This window comes from Ornithorhynchus anatinus, chromosome 19 (assembly GCF_004115215.2).
Source record: "Ornithorhynchus anatinus isolate Pmale09 chromosome 19, mOrnAna1.pri.v4, whole genome shotgun sequence".
NCBI lineage: Eukaryota > Metazoa > Chordata > Mammalia > Monotremata > Ornithorhynchidae > Ornithorhynchus > Ornithorhynchus anatinus.
In genome coordinates, this window is record NC_041746.1 from 14951120 (window position 1) to 14974520 (window position 23401).

General features: G+C 60.3%; 1 protein-coding gene across 4 annotated transcripts in view; it reads left to right on the forward strand.

Moving 5' to 3' along the window:
* Window positions 1-23401, forward strand: part of CMTR1 (cap methyltransferase 1) — a 31018-nt gene that overhangs the window by 6669 nt on the left and 948 nt on the right. For all 4 annotated transcript variants that reach the window (XM_029047206.2, XM_029047204.2, XM_029047207.2 and 1 more), the window contains exons 3-23: window positions 3076-3227; window positions 4182-4340; window positions 5669-5761; window positions 5881-5952; window positions 6539-6633; window positions 6752-6824; window positions 7454-7652; window positions 8618-8736; window positions 10291-10387; window positions 11303-11435; window positions 13276-13455; window positions 14235-14291; window positions 14976-15033; window positions 16051-16119; window positions 17059-17190; window positions 17943-18065; window positions 18917-19008; window positions 19621-19689; window positions 20429-20476; window positions 21043-21155; window positions 21972-22080. In XM_029047206.2, the coding sequence (XP_028903039.1) occupies window positions 3076-3227; window positions 4182-4340; window positions 5669-5761; window positions 5881-5952; window positions 6539-6633; window positions 6752-6824; window positions 7454-7652; window positions 8618-8736; window positions 10291-10387; window positions 11303-11435; window positions 13276-13455; window positions 14235-14291; window positions 14976-15033; window positions 16051-16119; window positions 17059-17190; window positions 17943-18065; window positions 18917-19008; window positions 19621-19689; window positions 20429-20476; window positions 21043-21155; window positions 21972-22080 (2242 nt within the window). The remainder of the gene's footprint in view (window positions 1-3075; window positions 3228-4181; window positions 4341-5668; window positions 5762-5880; window positions 5953-6538; window positions 6634-6751; window positions 6825-7453; window positions 7653-8617; window positions 8737-10290; window positions 10388-11302; window positions 11436-13275; window positions 13456-14234; window positions 14292-14975; window positions 15034-16050; window positions 16120-17058; window positions 17191-17942; window positions 18066-18916; window positions 19009-19620; window positions 19690-20428; window positions 20477-21042; window positions 21156-21971; window positions 22081-23401) is intronic.

Genomic DNA, 23401 nt, shown 5'->3' on the forward strand with positions numbered 1-23401 from the left:
AAGCGAAACGAAGGTCGAGTTCTTGGCAGCTGACTAGTGGTTCAAAAGATGAAGCGGTTGGCGTCGTCACGGCCCAGTCAGAAGAGGCCAGGTTCCTCTTCCTTTGCGTGCTTGCCACGGTTATATAGGTTGTGCAGGGGGGTTACCAAGGCTAAATTCAGTATTTGTGAGACCGGGACTTGAGAATTACGAAGAGCGTTAGAAAAAGCCTCTCATCACTTGTGTTAGCATACCAAAGAAGTTTAGGAAAGACATCTTAAAGGAGAAGATGTACTTTTCAAGCACCCCGTACAGTGCTCTGCACACAGTAGGCGCTCAAAAAACACGATTGAATGAATGAATGGGCGAATGAGAAGTAGCGTGGCCTGGTGGATAGAGCACAGGCCTGGGAGTCAGAGGACCTGGGTTCCAATCCCAGCTCCGCCCCTTGTCTGCTGTGTGACCACGGACAAGTCACTTCGCTTCTCTGTGCCTCATTTACCCTATCTGGAAAATGGGGATTAAGAGACCGTGAGTCCCATGTGGGGCATGGACCGGATCCAACCTGATTAGCTTATATCTGCCCCAGCGCTTAGTAAAGTGCCCGGCACACAGTAGAGCCCTCAACAAATACCATAAAGAAGCCCAGATGGAGAATCTTGTGGAAATCTCCGGTTCTTAATGTGTCTGTAGAGTGAGGGTGTTTTTTTCCCTCCTTTATCTTCCCAAATGACCTCAGAAAATGCCTTTTTTATGTTGGAGTGAGGGGGCTTCTGGTTTTGTAGAGAGTTGATATAGTTGCTATATAGTGCTTGAGAGAGAGAGAGAGAGACTCTTACTTCTAGGGATGATGAGATTGTATCATTGTGGCTTCTGGACCTCTGCCTACAGCTCTGAAGGCATACAGCCGGCGATCCACTCTGCGTTTGTAAAAAAAATAAAAATAAAAAATTGGAGCCGGTGGCACCCTCCCTCCATTTTACCTCAGAACCTCCAATCCAGCTATTAGTCAGTCAGTCGTATTTATGCTCGGCAAATACCACCGATAGATTGACTTCCAAATACAGCCGGCGTTTTTCTGAAAACCACACCCTTCTGAGGTGAGCGGTAGTAGAAAACGTATTTTTTAAGCGCTTACTGGCTGCAGAGCACCGCAGTAAACGCCGGGAGGGAATCCAGGGGTGGTCAGAGGGCAGAAGAGCGGGGCTGCTGTTCCTGTTTCTCACCGGGAAACCGAGGCAGTCAGAAAGGCGGATGATTTACCTCAGGACCGAGAAGAGACTCCAGGCCCATCGGGCTCATCCCTTCCCACCCCGAGACTTCCCCGAGCTCCGTTTCTCCCTCCATGACATCTTTGCCCCGAAACGCCATCGCTTTCCTGTCAGCCTAGATTCATGTCCTTATTCAAAAACTTCCTTTATCGGGATCTGTTTAAATTGCTTTAACGAGCTGCTGTTCAGAAAAAATGGAAGCTTTTGCCGGGGGCAGTTGTGTTCCACTGTGAAGGCGAGGCGGGGAGGACATTTATTAAAACCCATAATTGGTTCTTGGGTGCTGGGGGACCTCACGCCTTGGTGCTAAGGGTCGGCGGGGGGCCGGAGTTACCACAGGTCGGTGCTCTAATGGATGAACTCTGGTGGAACCATCACCCTGACTGGTTTCCTAGAGACGCAGCGTGGCCTAGCGGAAAGAGCACAGGCCTGGGAGTCACAGGACCTGGGTTCTAATCTCGTATCTACCCCAGCGCTGGGTACAGTGCTTACCATTATATTAGGCCGACCGACCACCGAGAATCCCGCGGGACTAACTTGCCGGGCGACTGTCGGCTCGAGCCCAGCTCCAGCGAACCAGTTGGTATCTGGGGGCGTTGCCAGCCTCGGGCTGCCCAGGAAGGTGACGGTGCCCAGGGATTTCCGGTGGACTTCGCTGAGCTGGCCGGAGGCCAGAATAATAATGATGGTATCTGTTAAACGCTTACTGCGTGTCAAGCGCTTTTCTAAGGGCTGGGGTAGATACAGGCTAATCACGTTGGACACATTTCCTCTTCCCTTGTGGGGCTAACAGTCTTAATCCCCATTTTACAGATGAAGTAACTGAGGCCCAGAAAAGTGGAGTGACTTGCCCGGGGTCACACAGCGGACAAGTGGCAGATCCGGGATTAGAACCTAGGACCTTCTGACTCCCAGGCCTGTGCTCGATCCACCAGGCCATGCTGCTCTGTAACAGATCGGCCCACAGAGTCTTTAGGCAAGTGAAAGGGAACCTCCGTGGCAGAGAGAGGCTGCCAAGGCAGGTCTGGGCACCAGCTCGCTGTTCCTTTGCCTTGAATCGTGCCGGGCCTCTAGAGGACTGCGCCGGTGGATTTTAATTGGGCTCCGATACAGGGTAAATAAAACGGGGAAATGAGTTTTCCTCGCCGAGAGGGGAATTTAGTTAAACGCTCTTTACCGCTCATTTCCCACCTCAGTCCGATGCCAGTTATCCAGCTTGGGTGGAAGAGCCATAGGTCTAGAAAGTTCCGAAGCATCGAGGAGGAACCCCAAGGTTTTCTGCCTGGGGGCCTGCTGAGAGGAGACGGAGGGCTAGTCTGGTGAGCCATATCGGTTTCACAGTTTTCCCTCCGAGACAGGGACTGCCTCTGATCCGATTATCGGGTGATCACCCCAGCGCTCAGTCCGGTCCTAGGCACGTAGTCAGCACTTAAGAAGAAACAACGTGCTCAGCGGAAAGGGCAACGGGCCTGGGAGTCAGAAGAACCTGGGTTCTAATCTCGACTCCGCCACTTGTCTGCCCTGTGACCTTAGGCAAGTCACTTCACTTCTCTGGGCCTCAGTTACACCTCATGTAGCTCATGTAAAATGTGCACCTCATGTAAAATGGGGATTAAGACTGTGAGCCCCACGTGGGATAGGGTCCGCGTCCCTCTGTATCTTGTATCTACCCCAGCGCTTAGCACGGTGCCTGGCATATAGTAAGTGCTTAACGTATATCATGAAAAAGAAAATCACTCGCAGCCTGGGAAGAGCTGGGAGAACCGTGGTTCCCCTAAAACCCCCAGGTCGTGCTGGTTCCCACCTTCCCCTGCTCCTCTTTCAGAGTCTTCCACAAGCACCAGTGGCTCCGAAAGCGAGAGTGAAGAGAAAAGGCCCGTCTTCGGCTCCTTCGGCCATGATTTCCAAGTGGACTCCCTCACCCAGGGCACTTCTTCCCGCTACTCCATGTACAACAGCGTCTCCCAGAAGCTCATGGTAGGTGACCTCCCCCGGCGCGGTTTGTGGAAAGGCCACCAAGGGACTGGGAAAGGTGCAGTTCCCACAGAGATGTAGGTTGAGGGTAAAGGCGGGGGGACCCCCTAGCCAGAGCGAGAGGTTTTGGGCACGTCGAGGGGCAGCGGGCTCCCAGAGCCCTTCAACTCAGACTGAACCTGGCCCCGTGCCCGTTTTCAGCGGCCGTTGTCCGACTCTGGACAGTTCCCTGCTTCCCCCGGCACGGGGCCCCTGCTGGATTAAAACGTGGCTCTCGTTCCCTGAAAACAACAGCAACAAAAATGAGGGGTTACGGTTCCCCTCCTTGAAGCACAAAGAAGAGGCTCTTCAGCCCCGAACACGTACCCCTCACCCTTGCCTCTGGGGGATCCATCCCTCTTACACAACCAGAGGCCCCCCCCAGGGCATGAGGACGGAGCCGCCCCAAGAAGAGAGAACTCCGCGTAGCGGAGTTCAGAGACGTTTCCGAGCCGTCTGTCCCTCCAATGCCGAAGGAGAGCACTCAGACTAAGGATTCAGAGGGGTCGGTGCGGTGTTGGGAACGGGTGTGGGTTGGTGAGGCTCAGTTTTGGAACTCCAGATCGCCTCCCAGCCTGGTTTAGACCCAAAGCCCAGTTCTGAAGAACATCGGGATGAAGGGGTTCTTGTAGTCCACCGTGGCCTTTCCTCGTCTGGGGCCTTTTCAGAGGTCGGAGGTGTGGGTGACGTTCCGTTTTGGCCCGTCCCGTGCTCCCCCCGTTATCGGGAGGGAACCCAGCGGAAGGAGGCGTCCCGGAGGTCTCCAGGGAGGTCACGAGCACTGTTGGGGTTTGTAATTCCAGCCGGGGAGAAGGGTCTCATTTCTCCTGCTCCTCCGCGCTGCCAGAGACTCACCCGCCAGAGGCCACGTCCTCTGGCCGGCCCGGGTAACGGCGTTCTGTCGCTTGCCTCTTTCAGGCCAAGATGGGCTTCCGGGAAGGACAGGGTCTGGGGAAGTACAGCCAGGGGCGGAAGGACATCGTGGAGACCTCTAATCAGAAGGGCCGGAGAGGCCTGGGGCTGACGCTGAAGGGCTTCGACCAGGAGCTGAACGTGGACTGGCGAGACGAACCAGAGGTGAGCCCGGAATCTCGGGGGGATTTTTTAGGGTGACTAGGGTCCCCTTTCTGTCAATCTGGGTGCAGATCGGCTTAGAGTCTTCATTGCCGTCTTCTGCCGTGCTGTTCTTTTGGTCGCTTCATGAGGCTCGGGTTTGGGGAGGGGCTCCAGTTAAGGCTATCCCAGGGTTAAAAACCTACTAAGGTTGCAAATTAAAAGCATTTTCAAAGCCGAAAGTTCCCGGCTTCTAGGGTCCTTCTTATTGCTTCGGCTGGTAGCCGCTGGGAAAGACCGGCAGATAAGAGCGAGGCGGTTGGGGTTGGGGTCAAAATTTGGAAATGGCAGGTGGATTTGGCCTTTCTCATTCATTCAGTAGTATTTATTGAGCGCTTACTATGTACAGAGCACTGTACTAAGCGCTTAGAATGTACTCCTCAGGAGCAGTGTGACCTAGAGGGAAGAGCACGGGCCTGGGAGCCAGAGGACCTGGATTCTGATCCTGGCTCTGCCAGTTGCTTGCTGCGTGACCATGGGCAAATCATTTAACTTCTTTTTGCCTCCGTTTCATCAACTGTAAAATGGGGATTACTTAATTTGAACTCACATCTATCCCAGCACTTAGAACAGTGCTTGACACATAGCATAGTAAGCGCTCAACAAACACCATAGGAAAAAAAATCAAAACCAAAACTTAAAACACTTTCCACGGTCTCCATGGGTATATATATCCACCTATGCCCGTGTACGTGTATTTCTAATCGAAACTGGTAAAAGGGAAGGAGGACTGAATTCTCCTCACCCCCAGATCTATTAGAGTGTGGGAGCTAAAGCTTAGGACAAAGAGACTCTTCCTAATGATGCTCTTTGGGATTCCTGAAATTGGGTCATCAAATCTCATAATTTTTCCACAAGAAAATCGTTGGTTTCTACTTGAGACAGCTGAGGGGATGGTAGTTGAATCGCATTTATTTATTGAGCGCTTACGTGCGCAGAGCACTGTACTCAGCGCCTGGGAGAGGACAGAGTAATAATACGACAGACACGTTCCCTCCCACAGCGAGCTTACAGTCCAGAAGGGACGCAGGCCCGACGTGTTCTCCGGAGCCCCATGAGATGGCAAGCTCCCCGAGGGCAGTTCTGCACTTTTGGACTCTCCCAAGCTCTTAGGAGGGTGGTCTGCCGCCAGTCAGGGCTTGAAAAATTCTACTGATTAAGACAGTCATCGTGTCTGCTTACCGTTGTACTCTCCCGAGCGCTTAGCATAGTGAGGGCATACAGTAAGTGCTCAGTAAATGCGCCCAGTCAGGGCGTCTGCCTCACCGCACCCGCATCTGCTCCGTCTGCAGCCCAGTGCCAGCGAGCAAGTGTCCTGGTTCCCCGAATGCACCACCGAGATTCCCGACACCCAGGAGATGACCGAGTGGATGACCGTGGGAAAGGTATCCGTATTGTCCCTTGCATTTGAGGATGACGTTCCGTCCCAGCAGACGACCCTGAAAAGCCCCCACCCGGGTCCCGCCGCCGAGACTGATGGTTGTTTTCTTGTGCCCGGGTCTAGAGGAAGATGATTATTGAAGACGAAACTGAGTTTTGCGGGGAGGACCTTCTGCACAGTATGCTGCAGTGTAAGGTGAGGCCTCTCAAACGGGCGCCAGGTGAAAGCCAACGGCCCCTCCGGCGTTTCCCTTTTTCCTTGCGCGAGTTTACAGAAGAAGAGCCGAGAGGTCGGGAAGCAGCGTGGCGAGGTGGATAGGGCACGGACCTGCGGGTCAGAGGACCTGGCTTCTGATCCCGGCTCCTCCATTGTCTGTTGTGGGACCTTAGCACTCGGTAAGCACTTAACAAATACCCAGATCATCAGGTCCCATATGGGGCTCACCGTCTAAGTAGGCGGGAGAACGGGTCATGAGTCCCCATTGTGCCTACTGGGGAACCGAGGCCCAGAGAAGTAAAGCGACTTGCCCAGGGTCACCCAGCAGGCAAGTGGCGGAGCCGGGATTAGACTCTCAGGCCCGGACTTCTTCCACCAGGCCTCGCTGCTTCTCCAGGGAGTCAAGGGTTTCCCCCCCATCCCCGTCCCTGGGAAGAGACATGCTTAGGTGGTTGTCCCAGCCATTCATTCGGTTGTATTTACTGAGTGCTCTCTGCGTGCAAAGCCCTCCGCATCTCTGCACGGTCCCCGTCCACAGGCTGTGTTTCTGGTTTTCTCCGGGCAGAGCGTGTTCGACGTCCTGGACAAGGAGGAGATGAGACGGGCCCGCACCAGGGCCAACCCCTACGAGATGATCCACGGCGTCTTCTTCCTGAACAGGTCGGCGGGCGGTCGTCCCTCCCCGGCTCTCCTCGCACTTCCCCTCCCGCCCCGGACGCCAGCCTCCCAGCCCGCTGGGCGCTCACGGCCTTTTTTTCCCCTCCTTGCTCCGTTCCAGGGCGGCGATGAAGATGGCCAACATCGATTTCGTGTTCGATCGCATGTTTACGAACCCCAGAGACTCTCATGGGGTAAGCGTGGGCCGACCTGCAGCTCCTGGTTCCCTGCTCTTCCCCCAGAGTTCCGTGCCTATCTGCTATTTATTTTCTCTGTATTATTATAATTATTAATATGATAACAATAGATAATAAATTACTGTTTTATAATATAACGATGATATAATTATATATTACAATAATATATAAAAATAACAATAACGGCATTTGTTAAGTGCTAACTGTGGCAGGCGCCATTCTAAGTGCCGGGGTAGACCCAAGCTAATAAGCTTGGACGCAATCCCTGTCCCACATAGGGCTCACAGACCGAATCCCCATTTTACAGACGAGGGAACTGAGGCCCAGAGAAGTGAACTGACTTGCCCAAGGTCACCCAGCAGATAAGTGGCGGATTAGAACCCGGGTCCTTCCGACTCCCGGGCCCGTGCTCTGTCCACTAAGCTACGCTGCTTCTCTACCCCAGCGCTAACCGCAGCGTGTGGCACGTAGTGAGCGTTTAACAAATCCCCCCCCAGAAAGAGGTCACCGTAGATGCGGCTTGGCGGGTGAGCCCGGGGCCCCGGGCGCCGGTGGACCGAGCGGCCAGGCCGGCCTCGCCCCCGCCGGCCCGCCGTGCCGTAACCCCTCGCGCCGTTCCCCCGCAGAAGCCCCTGATCAAGGACCGGGACGCGGAGCTGCTGTACTTCGCCGACGTGTGCGCCGGGCCCGGCGGCTTCTCGGAGTACGTGCTCTGGAGGAAGAAGTGGCACGCCAAGGGCTTTGGGATGACCCTCAAGGGCCCCAACGACTTCAAGCTGGAGGACTTCTACTCGGCTTCCAGCGAGCTCTTCGAGCCCTACTACGGTAGGGGCCGCGGGCCGAGGGGCGTCTCTTCGGGCTGCAGCGGGTGGCGTCCAGAGAGCGGGCCCCAGAAGCCGAGGTTACCCTCGGCCCACCGGCACCTCCTCCGAAGGGAGTCCCCGGCCACGGTGACGGCGACGCCCTTAAGCCCTTCCCCGTCCCTGGCGGAGGGCCCCCTTGATTTATTCATCAATACACATCCCATTCCCGTTCCTGGAACTGGGCCCCGCACGAGGAATTTTGTCAGCTCTCCACGTCACCTCCCGGCCCGTCCATCTCTTGGAGAAGCAGCGTGGTGTAGTGGTTAGAGCCCGGGCTTGGGAGCCCGAAGGACCTGGGCTCTAATCCCGACTCCTCTACTTGTCTGCTGTGTGACCTTGGGCAAGTCACTTCACTTCTCTAGGCTTCAGTTATCTCATCTGTAAGATGGGGATTAAGACTGTGAGCCCCACTTGGGACACGGACATTTGGGATACGTGTATATATACACATGTATATATACGGCCTCTCTGTGTGTGTGTGTGTACATGTACATACACAGGTGTATATATATACACACACACGCATATATATACATTACATATATAAATACACACAATATACATAATATACATATACACACACTATATATAATATACATATATACATAATATACATACATATATACATGTATACGTGCATATACATGTATATATACACACACATGTATATATACATGACCTGTGTGTGTATATATATTTATGTGTATATATATTTATTTACATATATATATTTATGTGTGTGTATGTGTATATATATATATATATACACACATACATATATATGCACACACATATATACAGGTCCCCATCCCACCCAGGGCTCCCAGTCTTAATCCCCATTTTACAGGGGAGGGAACCGAGGCCCAGGCAAGTCACGCGACTCGCCCGAGGTCGAACTCACCACCCGTGGTCCGTCTGTCGTGGCAGGAGAAGGGGGCATTGAAGGAGACGGCGATATCACCCGCCCGGAGAACATCACGGCTTTTCGGAATTTCGTCCTGGATAACACGGACCGCAAAGGCGTGCACTTCCTCATGGCGGATGGGGTAGGCGCCCACCTCCCGCCCCCCCCCCCGCACTCCCTCCGCGCCCTAGGACGTCATTTGGATTTTCAAGCCCAATTCTTCCGGTGGTTCCGTTACTCCCCGGGAAACAGCGGTGGCTCCCTTCCCCCTCCGGGAGCCATCTTGTGCCGCCCTGCACCTCGGCGGGGCCGGACGTGAGCCCGCTGACGGCGTGTGTGTCGTCGAGATACCGATTCTCTCCCCCGTCATTTCCCGGAAAACATAAGGGGGTGCCTCTCCTAGCCCCTTGCTCGTTCCCCGGGAGCGCTGCATTCTGAAACAGAGCCGCTCGGACGCCTCGGTCGCAATTCTCTAATGGTCCCTCGGAGCCCTGAAACGAGTCGTCTGTCTCCCGGAACGCTTCCCCGATAAACCGAAGGGTCACCGTAGCTCTTGGAGAATCTCAGATTCGTCCTCATTATTATTATTAGTATCGTTGGTGTTTACGATGGGCTCACCCAGAAGGCCGGCCTTCACAGTACCTGTCGCGACCAGTTTTTTCCTTGACACCAGGTAGTAGGAATCGAATCTATTAAGCCCTTAAGGTGGGCAGAGCCCGGTGCTAAGGTTAACGGACTTGACAGAGGCTTTGAGCGATAGGTAGCGTTGCGAGAGACCAGTTCGTTTTGGGGTGAAGGGATGGAGTAGCTTGATGCAACTTAAAGGCAGCCAGGCCCGTGGGGTGCCCTGCCTGGTCGAGGTACGGCGTTGGCATCTGCTCTTTCGTTGTGGCGCCCAGGAAGAGCACCCCTCAAAGACGAAGCTCGGGCTGCCGGGGAAAGAGAGGGCAAGAACAAGGTCTTCCTTCGGCGGAGCTCTGGGAGAGAGAATGGGACTGCTTTTTAGTTTGTTTAATTAAAAAAAAAAAAAAGCCTAAAGTCCAGATCTGAATCCCCAAAAGCAACGGTCGTTACTATTTCAGAAGTCGAGAGGCATCGCTGTGCCTTTTGTTCATCAAAAAGATGGAACGTGACACGTTTGACGGGCTAACCGGTCCTGGAAAAGAGCCACCGGGCCTCCTGGTTTACACCCAGTGAAGAGAGTAGCGACGAATAGTTGTAGGAAAAGCGTGTATTATTGTTATTATGAATAATCGTAATAATGGTATTTGTCAAGGGCTTACACTGCGCCAGGCACTGTACTAAGCGCCGGGATGGATCCAAGCAAATCGGGGTGGATACAGTCCCCTGTCCCACATGGGCCTCACAGTCTCGATCCCCGTTTTACAGATGAGGTAGCTGAGGCACAGAGAAGTGAAGTGACTTGCCCAAGGTCACCCAGCAGACAAGTGGCAGAGCAAGCACCTACAGTACGCAGAACATTTGGGAAAGACTACACAGGGAGGGGAATTAGATACGGTCCCGATCCCCCGGGGCGGGGGGCTCACAGTCTCAGAGCGTGACCGTTTGTCCCGGGCGGCCAGAGGTGATTGACTCTGCTGGCTCGGTGCCCCGTGATCCGCCTGGGGACCGGGTCTTTGGGAAGACCCTCACCCTCCTTCCCCCCCGCCCCCCGACCTCTGTGTCTGCCTTTCAGGGCTTCTCTGTGAAGGGCCAGCACAACCTGCAGGAGATCCTGAGCAAGCAGTTGCTGCTCTGCCAGTTCCTCACCGGACTGTCCCTCGTCCGCACAGGTCAGTTTCCCTCTGGTCCTCTTGCCCGGAGACCTTGCTCTCCGAAGCTTCCCAGGGGTTACCCTGGGAGCGGAAGCAAGCGGGGGTCCTGGGAGGGAGTGGGCCGAGGGGTTTCCTTCCCAGCACCTAAACGGCATAAGAACCCCCGCCCTCCTCGACCGTGCCGGTTCGGCCAACCCCGGGGAAAGAGGCCTCTCGATTCAACTGCCGCCCTCCAACTTGGGAAAAGTTCCTGACGTGGACCTGTATTTTTTTTTTTAATGGTATTTGTTCATCACTTGCTCCGCGCCAGGCACTGTACTAACTGCCGGGGTAGATACGGGCTAATCGGTCCTTGTCCCCGACGGGGCTCCGCAGTCTTAATCCCCATTTTCCACATAAAGGAACGGAGGCACGGAGGAAGTGTAGCGACTTGCCCACGGTCCCACAGAAGGCAAGTGGAGGAGCTGGGATTAGAACCCGGGTCCTCTGACTCTGAGGCCTGTGCTCTTTCCGCTAGGCCACACTGCTCCTTTTTATCCCCGATGGGCTTCTGTGAGCACCGTTCCTGGGAATCTCCAGGAATCTTCGGGTGGCTTTTAGGGCCGTTTCTCCACAGGGTTGGGCTTCCCAGAGTCTCCTATAGTGGATAGAGCACAGGCCTGGGAGTCAAAAGATCACGGGTTCTGATCCCCGCTCCGTCGCCTGTCCGCTGCGTGACCTCGGGAAGTCACTTGACTTCTCTGGGCGTCGGTCACCTCGTCTGTAAAATGGGGATTAAGACGGTGAGCCAAATGTGGGACGAGGACTGCGTCCGGCCTGATTTGCTTGTATCCACCCCGGCGCTTCGTACGGGGCCTGGCGCATAGTAAGCGCTTAACAGGTACCACAGTTATTATTATTATATTATTAACGGGCTTCTTCTCTCTGACCCAGGAGGCCACTTTATCTGTAAATCCTTTGACCTGTTCACTCCATTCAGCGTGGGACTGCTCTACTTGTTGTATTGCTGTTTTGAACGCGTGTCTCTCTTCAAGCCCGTGACCAGCCGCCCTGCCAACTCCGAGAGGTGAGAAATGAGAGAGAGAGAGAGAGAGAGAGAGAGAGAAAGGGAAACCACTGGGGCTTCACGAACCTTGAAAAAAATCGAGGCTACTAAAATTCCCTGCTGCTTCTCCGTGGTGGGGCACAAAAGAACCGCCTGCGTCTCGCGCAGAGCTTGCCGTTTTATTATTATTATTGTGGTTATATTCAGCACCTACTGTTGTCAAATCACTCTTCAGAGCGCAGGGGTAGATACAAGTTAATCAGGCTGGACACCGTCCCTTGTCCCACATGGAGCTCACAGGCTAAACGGGAGGGAGAACGGGGTTCGAATCCCCGTTTTATAGAAGAGACTGGGGCCCAGGGAAATGATGCAACTTGCCCAGGGTCCCCAGCAGGCAAGTGACAGAGCTGGGCTGAGAACCCAGGTCCTCGGGCTCCCAGGCCTGGATTCTTTCCACTGGGCCACGCCGCTCCTCGGAAAGGGTCTGCGGGCCAAGTTAGTCCCTCCCTTCGAGTCTTCCCTCCCTCGGCTCTCAGAGGGTATCGAGGACTTTCAGATCGACAGGAAAAGGAGCTCCAATAATCGGTCGATCCCTAAGTGGTATTGAGGGAGCATTTACTGCGTTGCAGAGCACTGAGATAATAGTAATCGTGGCGTTCGTTAAGTGCTCACTTGGGGCCAGGCGCCGTACCAAGTCCGGGGGTAGATACCAGCTCGTCGGGTTGGACGCGGTCCCCGTCCCATGTGTTCATCCCCATTTTCCAGATGAGGTACCCCTGAGGCACAGAGAAGTGGAGCGACTCGCCCAAGGTCACGCAGCAGACGAGTGGCAAAGCCGGGATCAGAACCCAGGTCCTTCTGGCTCCGTACTGCGTCCACTAGGCCACGCTGAGCTCAGCGCTCGGAAGCATATACAGTAGACAGGTGGCTACCCGCAAGGATCTTAGAATTTAGCGGAGGAGACAGACTGGAAACCAAGTTACTGATAAGGGCAGCAGGGGCGGGGTGCTTATCAGAGGGCTTAGCGGGTTCGGCCTCAAGTCCTCCTTGGGTTGACCTTCCCACCAGCTGTAAAGATGACACACCACGGTGCTTCCAAATGAATGGAATCTGAGCTCTTTTTCAGCTTCAGGAGGCTCCCTCCTTTAGGGAGAGATGCCAAGTTGGTTCGAGCTAGACCCAGCGCTTAGAACAGTGCTTGGCACCTAGTAGGGGCTTAACAAATACCATAACTATTAAATAGTAGCATGGCCTAGAGGATAGGGCGTGGGCCTGGGAGTCAGCAGGACCTGAGTTGTAATCCAGCCTCCGCTTGTCTGCTGGGAGACCTTGAGCACTTGGCTTCTCTGAGCCTCAGTTTCCTCACCCGTTAAATGGGGATGAAGACTGGAGCCCCACTGAGCTCGGGCCCTGGAGGGAGGGGGCGATGAGTCGGCCCAGCAGTCAGTCTTACCGAGCGCTTACCGTACGGCGCCGTACTAAACGCTCGGGAGAGTGTAATCGAACGAAATAACACACATTCCCCGCCCACGGTGAGCTCGGTCGTAGTTATCGAGCGCTGGCCGTGTGCGGAACACTGTACCGAGTGCTCGGGAGAGTCCAGTGGAACAAAAAAGCAGACACATTCCCCGCCAACGGCGAGCTTTCGGTCTAGAGTCTCCAGTCCAGCAAAGAGAGGAGGAAAGAGCACAGCCGGGAGGCCCCGCGGAGACCCTCATCCTCCTCCGGTGGTGCTGGCAAGGGGCAGTCGGGGACCCTGAGCCTCCCTCGTCGGGGGTGGGGGGAAAACCGCGGAGCGGGGGTGGCCGTCGGGCCGGGGAAGCGACCGTGGCGCCCAGGGCCCCCGCGCCTGCCGCCGCAGGTACGTGGTGTGCAAGAGCCTCAAGTCCGGGATCGACGACGTGCGGGAGTACCTCTTCATGGTCAACATCAAACTCAATCAGCTGCGCGGCACCGACCTCGACGTGAACCTCGTCGTCCCCTTGGAGGTCATCAAGGGAGACCACGAGTTCACCGACTACATGATCCGCTCCAACGAGAGGTGAGGACGGAGCCGGCCGGGGGCGGGCGGAGCGGGAGGGAAGCCCCCCGGCCGCCAGCTGGCCTATCCTTCCGGCCTCCTCGACCTTGGTGAGGTTCCCCCGGCCGGGGTGACGGTCGGCGGGATCTCGGGTGGGGGGGGCGGGCCCGCGGGACTCCCAGCTGCCCGGATCAGCTCCCGGAGACCCCGAGGGCGTTGTGGGCCCCGGGACTGAACAGCCAGCAGGAACCCGGGCTGGTTGGCACGGGCGGGGGGAGGTCCGGACCCCGCTGCGGCCGGGACCGGGCGGAGTGGACTCCTCCTCCCTCCGAGGGCTGCCGGAAAGCAGAAGTCACGTCTCCCGAATCGTTTCTGCCGGTGTTAATAAGAAGCGTGGTATTCGCTAAGCGCTTACTACGTACCAGGCACCGTACTAAGTGCCGGGGTGGAATCGAGCAGGTCGGGTTGGATCCGGTCCCGGTCCCCCTCCTTCGGCCCCACGCCGCTTACGTCCGTATCCGTAATTTACTTATTTATATCAACGTCCGTCTCCACCTCCAGACCGCGACCTTGTGGGCAGGGAATGCGTCCACCGACTCTCTTATATTGCGTTCTCCCGTGCGCTCAGTACAGTGCTCAGCACACAGTATGCGCTCAATAAATGCGATCGATTGATTCGGGGCTGGCTTTCCCCGTTCTCGTCTCGCCTGGGGTCGGAAGGCCTTCCGGTCGAGTGAGCCCGCCCTGTTGGGGTTTTCCTACAGAAAATTCGTATTTTAATTTTTTTCGATCATTTCCAGTCACTGCAGCGTTCAGATCAAAGCCTTGGCCAAGATCCACGCCTTCGTCCAAGACACGTAAGCGTTCCGGTCTCTGAGGGATGCGGGGGGAGGCGGAGGATGGACGGACGGTCGTTCGGCTACAGATGGGCAGGATCCCGACCCGGCTCCGGCCAAGACCCCGGCCCCCTCTCGCCCTTACCGCGTCGCAACCTCGATGCGTCTCGGCGTCTCGGGCAGGCTCCCCCGGTCGTCACCCGGCCCGGGGGTGGGGAGACTCGGGAAGGGAGTGCCCCCACTGACCCGTCTTCGGGGTGCGGGCCCGTCGTCAGCGGTATTAGTCAGACGCGTACTACGGCAGAGCGCTGCACTGAGCGCTCGGCAGCGGACGGTTCGGCGGAGTCGGCAGACACGATCCCTGCCCGTGCTGGTCCCCCCCCCCCCCAAAGGTTCCTTAGCCTGGGAGGACGGTGGCAGGGCCCCCCGACCCCCTGGCAGGGGAGGTGAGCGGGCCGGTCATCGCCTGCTATGCCGGCCTCTCGCCCGGGTGCCCGGTACAAAAGAAGGACCCACTTGGCCGGACCGGTTGGTTCCACGCCGAGGGCAGGAACACGTGTGTGTTTGTGTGTTTGTGTTGTGTGTGGCTTGGGGGGCAGGGAAAGGGGCAGGGGAAGGGGCACGCACCCACCTTTCCCCTCTGCAGGTCTGTGGGGAAGGAAGTCCCCTCCATTGCGTTAACCAGGCGTCGGCTTTTCCCCGCAGAACCCTCAGCGAGCCCCGCCAGGCGGAGATCCGCAAAGAGTGCCTGCAGCTCTGGGGGGTGAGTCTCGCCCCCCCGCCCTCCCGGGACCCCCGGATGCCCCCGGCCCGAGCGGGACCCTCCCCCGGCTCCGCGCTCTCCGTCTCTGGCCTCGGGGGGAGGAGGTTTGTGATGGGGGGCAGACCGGTCCCGTGCGCCCGGGGGGCCAGGCCACACCGTGGGGTTGGGTGGGATGGCACAGCTGCCACGTCTGCCGCCCAGCCTCAGACCCTTTTTCTTTGACGTGGTATTTGGTCAGCGCTTACTACGTGCCAGGCACTGTACTGTGCGCTGGGCTAGATACGAGCTGATCAGGTTGGACACGGTCTGTGTCCCATGTCAGTAGTACTTAGTCAACAAGTCAATGGTACTCAGTCAACAGTCAGTCAGTAGTACTTATCGAGCACTTACTGTGTACGGAGCACCGTTCTAAGCACATGGGCGAGTACAGTATCATAATAAACGGCACATTCCCTGCCCACAACGGGTTTACAGTCTAGAGAGGGAGTTACAGTCTATATCCCCATTTTCCAAATGAGGTGACCGAGGCCCAGAGAAGTGAAGCGAGTCGTCTCCAGGTGACACAGCGGACAAGCTGCCGAGCGGAGATTAGAACCTAGGTCCTTCCACCCCCCCCCGGGCCCGTGGCCTATCCGCTAGACCGTGCTTCTTGAGGCCCAGCAGGGAGAGGACTGTTGCTTCCTCCAGCCCTTCATCGCTCCCCTACCCCGGGGCCATCGTCCAGGCCTGCTCAGGAGGTCTGGACGGACCGGCGGCGGAGGCGGCGGGTGACCCGGGGTGGCGGCGTTGATCTGCTTTTCCGTATTGCGGCCCTCCGAGACCGCCGAGGAGGCCCAGTCGGCGTGGCCCGGACAGGCGGGAACCCGGGGGGCGGAGCGGCGACGCTCGCCCCTCACTGCCCCTTCGTCCCCCACCCTCTCGTCCTAAAGAGGGAGGGAGAGGTTTGGCCGTGGGGGGCGGTGAGCTGAGCCAGCCTTCGGGAAAGCCGAAACGCCGCCCTCTTTTGCTTTGCTGCAGATTCCAGACCAGGCCCGGGTGGCCCCCTCTCCTTCGGATCCCAAGTCCAAGTTCTTTGAACTGATCCAGGTGAGCCCGGGAAGGGGTGCCGAGGCGGCGGGCGGCTCCCGTGGGTCCGAAGCACGGGATCGGGGGGCTTGGGAGAGAGTCCTCCGCATCCCCGTCTGGGCTGACTCCAGCGGCGTAGGGCCAGATCCCAGCTCCCCTTACCTCTTTTCTCCTGGACCTCTTCCCAAATCCCGGGACGTCTTGTCCGGCCCGGCGGCTCCGTTTCAAAACACATAGGGTTCATTCGTCGTCGATGCCAGGCACGACGCAAGTGACCCCCTTCCTCGTTGATTTTTTTTTTTTTAATAGTACGTATTACGTGCTTACTGTGTGCCAGGCGCTGTACTTAGCCCTGCAGTAGATGGAAGCTAATCGGGTCAGACGGTCCCTGTCCCAGGTGGGGCTCACCATCTCAATTTCCACTTCACGGTTAAGGAAATCGAGGCCCAGAGAAGTGAAGTCACGTTAGTTGCCGGGGAGGTGCTCACGGCCGCCCGAGGCCTGCCGGAGCGGCTCTTCTTTCGGCGGCGGACGGGACCGCGGGTGGACCGAGGGAGAGGCGGAGCCGGGGCGAGGCTCGGCCTCTGCCCTCCGGCCCGGGGGTGCTCCGGCCTCGGTAGCCGGGGGGACGGCCGCCAGTGCTCTCCGGCTCAATGGGGAAGAGAGGCTGAAACCGGGTAGTGCGAACGGATGAGCGGGAAGACAGTCCTCGCTTTCGCGGAGAGGCGGACGAGAGCTGGGCCGCCCGTAGCTGCCGCTCCGTGGATCCGGGTCCCCGGAATCCTGTCCTGACCCTCGCCCCCTTTCCTCCCGGGCCCCTCGTTGCCCGGAGGGAAACGGCCACGCCTCCCACTTCGGGAGGTGGTCGGGCGGAGGGTGGGAAGCGGTCTTGGGGAGAGGGTCCCGGGACCGTTGCCTGCGGATCGTCACCGCCCTCTCTCCCCCTCCGGGGCCCTTCAGGGGGCCGACATGGATATCTTCAGCTACAAGCCCACCCCGCTCAACCCGAAGACCCTCGAGAAGATCCGCCCGGTGCTGGATTACCGCTGCATGGTGTCGGGGAGCGAGGCCAAGTTCCTCATCGGCCTCGGGGTGAGTTGGGGAGCGGGCTCAGGGCTGGGCCCCGGCGAGCCCCCCCCCCTCTTCTCTCTCTCTCTCCCATCCCCCTGCGGGGCTCCTCCCCTGGCTCTTCCTGAAATATGGGCTTGGGTCCCGGCCCCCTGCCCCCTCACGCCGGCTCTTCCGCGGGCACTCTAGGTTAGGCTGCTAGGCCAGGCTTGGGAGCTGAGGGACGAGGGGACTGGCCCAGGACAAGGAAGCAGGTTGGGCCGGTTGATCTGGGAAACCGTGGCCTGTGCTGGCTGGCTGGCTCTCCTCCCTTCTACCCCCTCCTCCTCCTCCTCCTCCCTCTCCCGGTCCTCTCATTCCCCACCTCGTGCGCTCTCTCCCTTCTCTCCCATCTCCATCCTTCTCGACCCAGCCCCCATCTTTCCTCGTCTCGCCTTCCTCGTCGTCTGAGCCTCTCCTCTCCCTGCCACCAGTCGTCACCCCTCGGTCATCTCCCTGCCACTCGTACTGCAGTTGAGGCCATCGGCGTCTCTGAGCAATCCCTTCTAAATGTCTTGTCCCTCTTTCCTCCCCACCCCGGCCCCCGTCCTCTGAGGACTGCCAAGAACAGCCAGCACCCGGGCAGAAAGGGAGTGCCCGTTCAGGCAGCTACGCGCTCCTAGACTCTTGCTCACCCGGCCCCTGACTTACGCAGACGCGTCTACCGAGGCCCGGGTGCTTAGAGGCCTGGAGTCGCCCCATCCCCTCCCGACCCTGCCTCTCCTCTCCGTCGGCAGAAGTCGCAGATCTACACGTGGGGCGGCCGCCAGTCCGACCGCTGGACCAAGCTGGACCTGAAGACGGAGCTGCCGCGGGACACCCTGCTCTCTGTGGAGATTGTCCACGAGCTGAAGGGAGAGGTAAGAAGTCGTCCACCGGCAGGCCCCCGGGCTGCACGCGCCCAACTCCGGGAGTTAGGGCTTCCCACGGGCCTGTCCCTGCCCCCCGCCCGATAGAACGAGCTCCTGGGCCATCCCGGAACACGCTGGACTCGTGCCTGGCTTCCCCTGGCATTCCCGCCTCTCCGGGGGGACGATTGACCTCGGACCCCTGCCGTGGCCCCGTCAAGCCGGGGAGGACGGCTCTGATCTCCAAAAGCCCACTGAAAAGTCCGGACCGGGGCAGCCGAGAGCAGGAAGCCCGGGAGGGAGAGATTGGGTCTGGGGCCCAGATCAAGCCTCCGCGTGTTCAAGGATGGCGGGGAACCTTCTCAGCCGGTCCGCCGGGCCCTACTTGAGCTGCCGGGGTTCTTGCGGGGGAGTCTGCTCTGACGTTGGCGTCCTCTGGTGAGACCCTCTTGGTGGTGACCTGTTAGCCTAACCCCGATTCAGCGTGGGGATTGAGAGCCGGGTCCCCGACGGGCTCGGCAGTGGGAAGTCAGAGCCTCGAAGGTCCGCCTTGACCCCCTGCCCAGGAGCGGGATTGGGTCTGAAACCGAAAATTGGGCCGGGGAAAGAACCCACGCTGTAGCCTGTTGAAGGGGTGAGGGTCAGTCCGTTAACCGCTCGGCAAGTCCACGTCGAGCCCCAGGTGGTCCCGGGGCCCTCGTCAGGAAGACGGTCTGGTCTCGGCCCGGGGCCCGAAATGGAGGGGCCCGGGCCCGGAGCCTTCGGGGTGGCTTTCCCGTGGCCCGTTAGAACCTCGGGACAATGGAGGAGTGAAAAGCCGGGTTGGTGTGGTCATGGGCTTGATCGTCTCTGGTCTGTTTCAGGGCAAGGCCCAGAGGAAAATCAGCGCCATTCACATCCTCGACGTGCTGGTCCTCAACGGCAACGATGTCCGCGAGCAGCACTTTAACCAGCGGTACGGTAGGGCTGGGCCTGGGGCGGAACGGGGAGGCGGGGCTCAGAGCCCGGACGGTGACAACCCGCCCCCCCCCCCCCCCCCCGGTTCTGGAGCCCTCTGGGGGCAGCCGCCGGGCCGGCTGGTGAATTTGGGGGTCCCAGAACCCTTGACCCCCCGAGTCTGCCCCAGCAGTTTCTCCCCACTGTGACTGGCGGCCCGCAAGTACCGATTCCGGACCACCCCGGAGGCCAGCTCCCGGGACGCGGCCGGAGCCGTCTGTGCTGGCCGGCCGCCTGGGGGGTCGTCCAAAATAGAGCGCTGTGGAGGGGTCTGGGGCTCTGGGAGGGCGGTCCCGCCCCGAGCTCGGTGGGGCCGGTCCCGAGGACGATTTCCGGATCCCCGGCTCTCTCTCGGCGGCTGGTCCCCGGCCTCCGGCCCGCGTTCCGGGCTGCGGTCCCGCTTCTGGCCACGGGCCACCGACCCCGGTTGCCCGAGACGCCACGGTGCCGCCGGCGGCCAGAGCCGGGGTTCGCCCTCCCGGCCCCGGGCCCGGGGAGGTGACGGCCACCAGGGTGGGGGATCTCGGGCCCGCTCTGGGAGAATACTCACGTAGTCCGGCCTGCCTTCCAGGATCCACCTGGCCGAGAAGTTCGTTAAAGCCGTTTCCAAGCCCAGCCGGCCTGACATGAACCCCATCAGGTGAGCGACCGTCGGCGAGCGGTCCGGCCCGGCGCGGGGGGGCCTGGCCGACGGCTCTCGTCCCCGGCCCCGCCGGTGATCCCGGGGGGTCGGGCCGTGCGGGCTACCGGCCGATCTCTCACGTGGCGGCCTTGAGGGTCGTGGGGCCTGGCCCGTCTCCGCCTCCCCCCCCAGCCCCTCCCAGTCAGCCGACCCCCCATCCTCCAGGGGAGGGAGAGGAGAGCTCGCTCCGGGCTCTCCGCGTCACCGGCCGAGCCCCCGCCGCCGAGCATCCGTGTGCTCCTGAGCCTCCGTCGCCGGCCTTGCCGGACAGGCCCCGGGCCCCACGGCGAAGGGCCGGCTCCGGACCCGCCCGGGAGCGACCGTGCCGGGGATCCCCTCTCGGCCCCGGGGGTTGTCGGGACGCCTTCCGAGGGGCCGGAGGCCGTGGACGGGGAGGCCCGGAGCGAGCTCGAGGCAGGAGACCTCAGCCCGGTGGTCGGCACCGGAGCGGTCGTGGGCGTTGGGGTCCCCGAGGTGGCCGGGGCTGGGCGAGGAAGGCCTGGCATCTCTATCCTAGAGAGCGGGGCCGCTGCCAACCCCGCCCCCCGGCCCGGGCTCTCCCCAGGAGCAGCCGAGCAGCCCCCCCGGTCTTTCCCCCTCCGTATCGAGGCTGTTGGCCAGCCGGAGAGCTCACCGCCCTGAGGGCTTCTCTCTCTCTCTCTTCCTCTCCCTCGCTGTCTTTTCCATCCTGCCCCAGAGTGAAAGAGGTGTACAGGCTGGAGGAAATGGAGAAGATCTTTCTGAGGTGAGCGTTGAGAAAGACCCTTTCCTGTCCCCCCTGGGTTTGTTCGGCAAGGGGAACTGGATGGGGCCGGGACGGGGCGGGGTCAAGCAGGGAGACTGCAGGGGGAGAGGAGGGAGGGAAGCCAACCGGGAGAGAAGATGCGGGAGAGAGCTGCCCTCCCCGGGCTCCGCTCGAGGAGCGGCAGCTGCCGGAGCTGACGGGAGACACCGGAGGGCCGCTGAGAGCAGAGAGGGAAGCTGGAGAGGGTTAGAGATACGGGCTCGGCGGTGCTGGGACGACCGGCCCCGGGCCTGCCCGCCGGGGAAGAAGGGCAAAGTAAAGGAAGAGCGTACCGGCGGGGCCCTCGACTGGGTGGCTTGTCCCGAGCCGGGGCCGTGGGGGCCGGGGTGGGGGCGGGGCTGTGTTGGCACGGCTCGACTGGGGACCGGGGGCCCGGTGGGTTGGCGGGAGCCAGACGCACCTCCCCCGTTTTGGGGACTCCCTCTGTCTCCGCCCCCCCCCCCCCCCCCCCCCCCCGGTGAGTGGCCCCGGCCCCTGACCCTCTGCCCCCCTCCCTTGGGACCCAGGCTGGAAATGAAGATTATAAAGGGCTCGTACAACATGCCCCGGCTGTCCTACACGGGACGGGACGATAGGCACTTCGTGCCAACTGGATTGTACATCGTCAGGACCGTCAACGGTGAGTATGAGCTGGCCCTTCCCCCTGCGCCCACCGCTCAACTTCTGCCGGCCTGCCCCCGCTCTGCCCCTCCCTCCGTTCTAGATCCCGGGTCTCCTCCCCACACCGCCCTCCCTCGGGCCGCCACCTCCCTCGGCCCCCCGGGCTATCCCGGCCCCGAAGGGGCGGTCGGTGCCCGCCCGGGATGAGGAGGACCCTCTGCGGAGGAGGCCCCCGTCCGTCTGTCCGGACCCCCCCCCGGCCGTGGCCGGAGAACTGACGGACGCGGCCGCACCCCAGCCCGGGACGGCCTGTCCGCGGCCCGGTTAAATCCCTCGGGGGGAGCCGCTTCCGGGGGGCTTCGATAAGCAGCGGTGGTTTCGGGGCCCAGCGCGGGGTTGTGCGATGTCATCGTCGACGATGCCGACGGGCCTCCCCCGCCCCCCCCGGGCCCCGCTCTGGGGACCCCCATCTCGCTCCCCGCCGCGGCTCAGTGGGAGAAGCCTGCAAGAGGGTGAGCCTGGAGCCGCGTGACCCTCTTGGCATTCCTCGACTGCATCCTGCTCTCGTGCGGTACTGGCGATGGCGATGGCAGTTCCTGAGCACTTGCCGTGCGTGCGGCACTGTGCTGGGGGTTGGGAGAGAAGGCAGAGGAGGGAATCGGACACAGTCCCCGTCCCTCGGCGGGTTCTAGATCTCCGTTTTCAGGCATCGGGGTCGGGGGCCCGGTCGGTGGTCTTTGCCGTGGCTCGAGGGAAGCCCGAAGCCGGGAGCTGGGACGGGAAACTCGGGGCCCCGTCCCCCTCACCATCCCGCCGCTCCTCCCCTTCTCCGCAGACCCTTGGACCATGGGATTCAGCAGAACCTCCAAGCGGAAGTTCTTCTTCAACAAGTCGGCGAAAGTCTCCACCTACGATCTTCCCCTGGACTCCATCGCACCTTTTCAGTAATTAAGAACGAACCCTCCCTCTCCTCCCCCCCCACGCCCCCAACCCCCGAGTCAAGCCGAGGGTCCCCGGAGACGGAGGAGCCCCGCTCCCCGTCAGGTCCCCGTGCCGGTCCTCCCCGGCATTCGCCCCGACGCCGTGAGCGGGTCCGGGCCCGCTCGGTCCGGTCTGGAATCGGATTTTCCCGGCCGGGGCCGGGCCGGACCCCGGATCCGGGGTCCACGGAGGGCTCTCCCTGAGGCGGGGGGGACGCTTTCTATCCCAGAAGACTCAGCTGCTGGCTGGAGCCCTTGGCCTCCGCCGCGGCGGCCGGGTCTCGAGCGGCCTGGGAGGAAGGGAACCCCAGCGATCCCGTTCTCTGGGCGGAACAGACAAGAGTAGACGGTTTTTTTTCTCCCCCCTTGCGGAACTGGCCGGCGGGTCCCCGTTAAGAGACGGAGCTATTCGGGGGGGGGAGTCTCCAGTAGGGGCGAAGCCCTACTAGGGGCAAAAACGGGCTCTGACCCCGAGGAGCCCTCGGCGGCGTCAAGCTGGGGCAGGGGTAGGCGCTAGAGCCCGGGCCAGGGAGTCGAAAGGGACCCGCGTTCTAATTCTAAGCCCTTTGCGGGCCCGGGATGGTGTCCGATCCGATCCGTATCCACCCCACCGCTCAGTACGGTGCCTGGCACACAGTAAGCGCTTAACGAATACCACGATCGCCATCGTTCCTACGGGGCTGCCTAGCTCCTGGAACCTTCAGCCCACGGGGAGGGATCCCAGGCCAGATCCGGCTCTCACGGACCCGTCCTCAGAACGGGGCCTCCCAGAGGATGGGGAGAACCACCCTTCCCCTCCCCTCCCCTCCGGCCCCATCGCATCCGGGAGCTTTCTTGGCTCTCCCCCGTCTCCTCTCCCGCTCCAGAGCCGGCCGGCCGGAGCCCGTCGGCCGGCCCGGCCGGACCTCGGCCGTCGGAGGTCCGTGACGGACGGCGTCGCCAGCGAGCCACTGACGTGTCGGCGATCAGCCGTCGACGCTCGTTCCCGTCACCCTGCCGCCGCCGCCGTTAGGACGGTGCCGGCAAACGGACCGTGAATATTAAGTGTCGGTGATCGTAGGACTCCGGCACGGCCGCGGCGGCGGTAATTGGCGGCGGCGGAGGCGGGTGGGGGAGGAGGAGGAGGACGGTTCCCAGGCTGCGGCATCGGGGGGGAGGGGGGTGGGCGAGGGCGGTACCCCCCCCCCCAACCGGCCACCGCCCCGGCCCCCAACGAACCTCCTCGGCCTCGTGTCACGGGCTCGCTTGCTGCCCGCCTTTTTAATAGGCGGCGATCGGTCGGCTC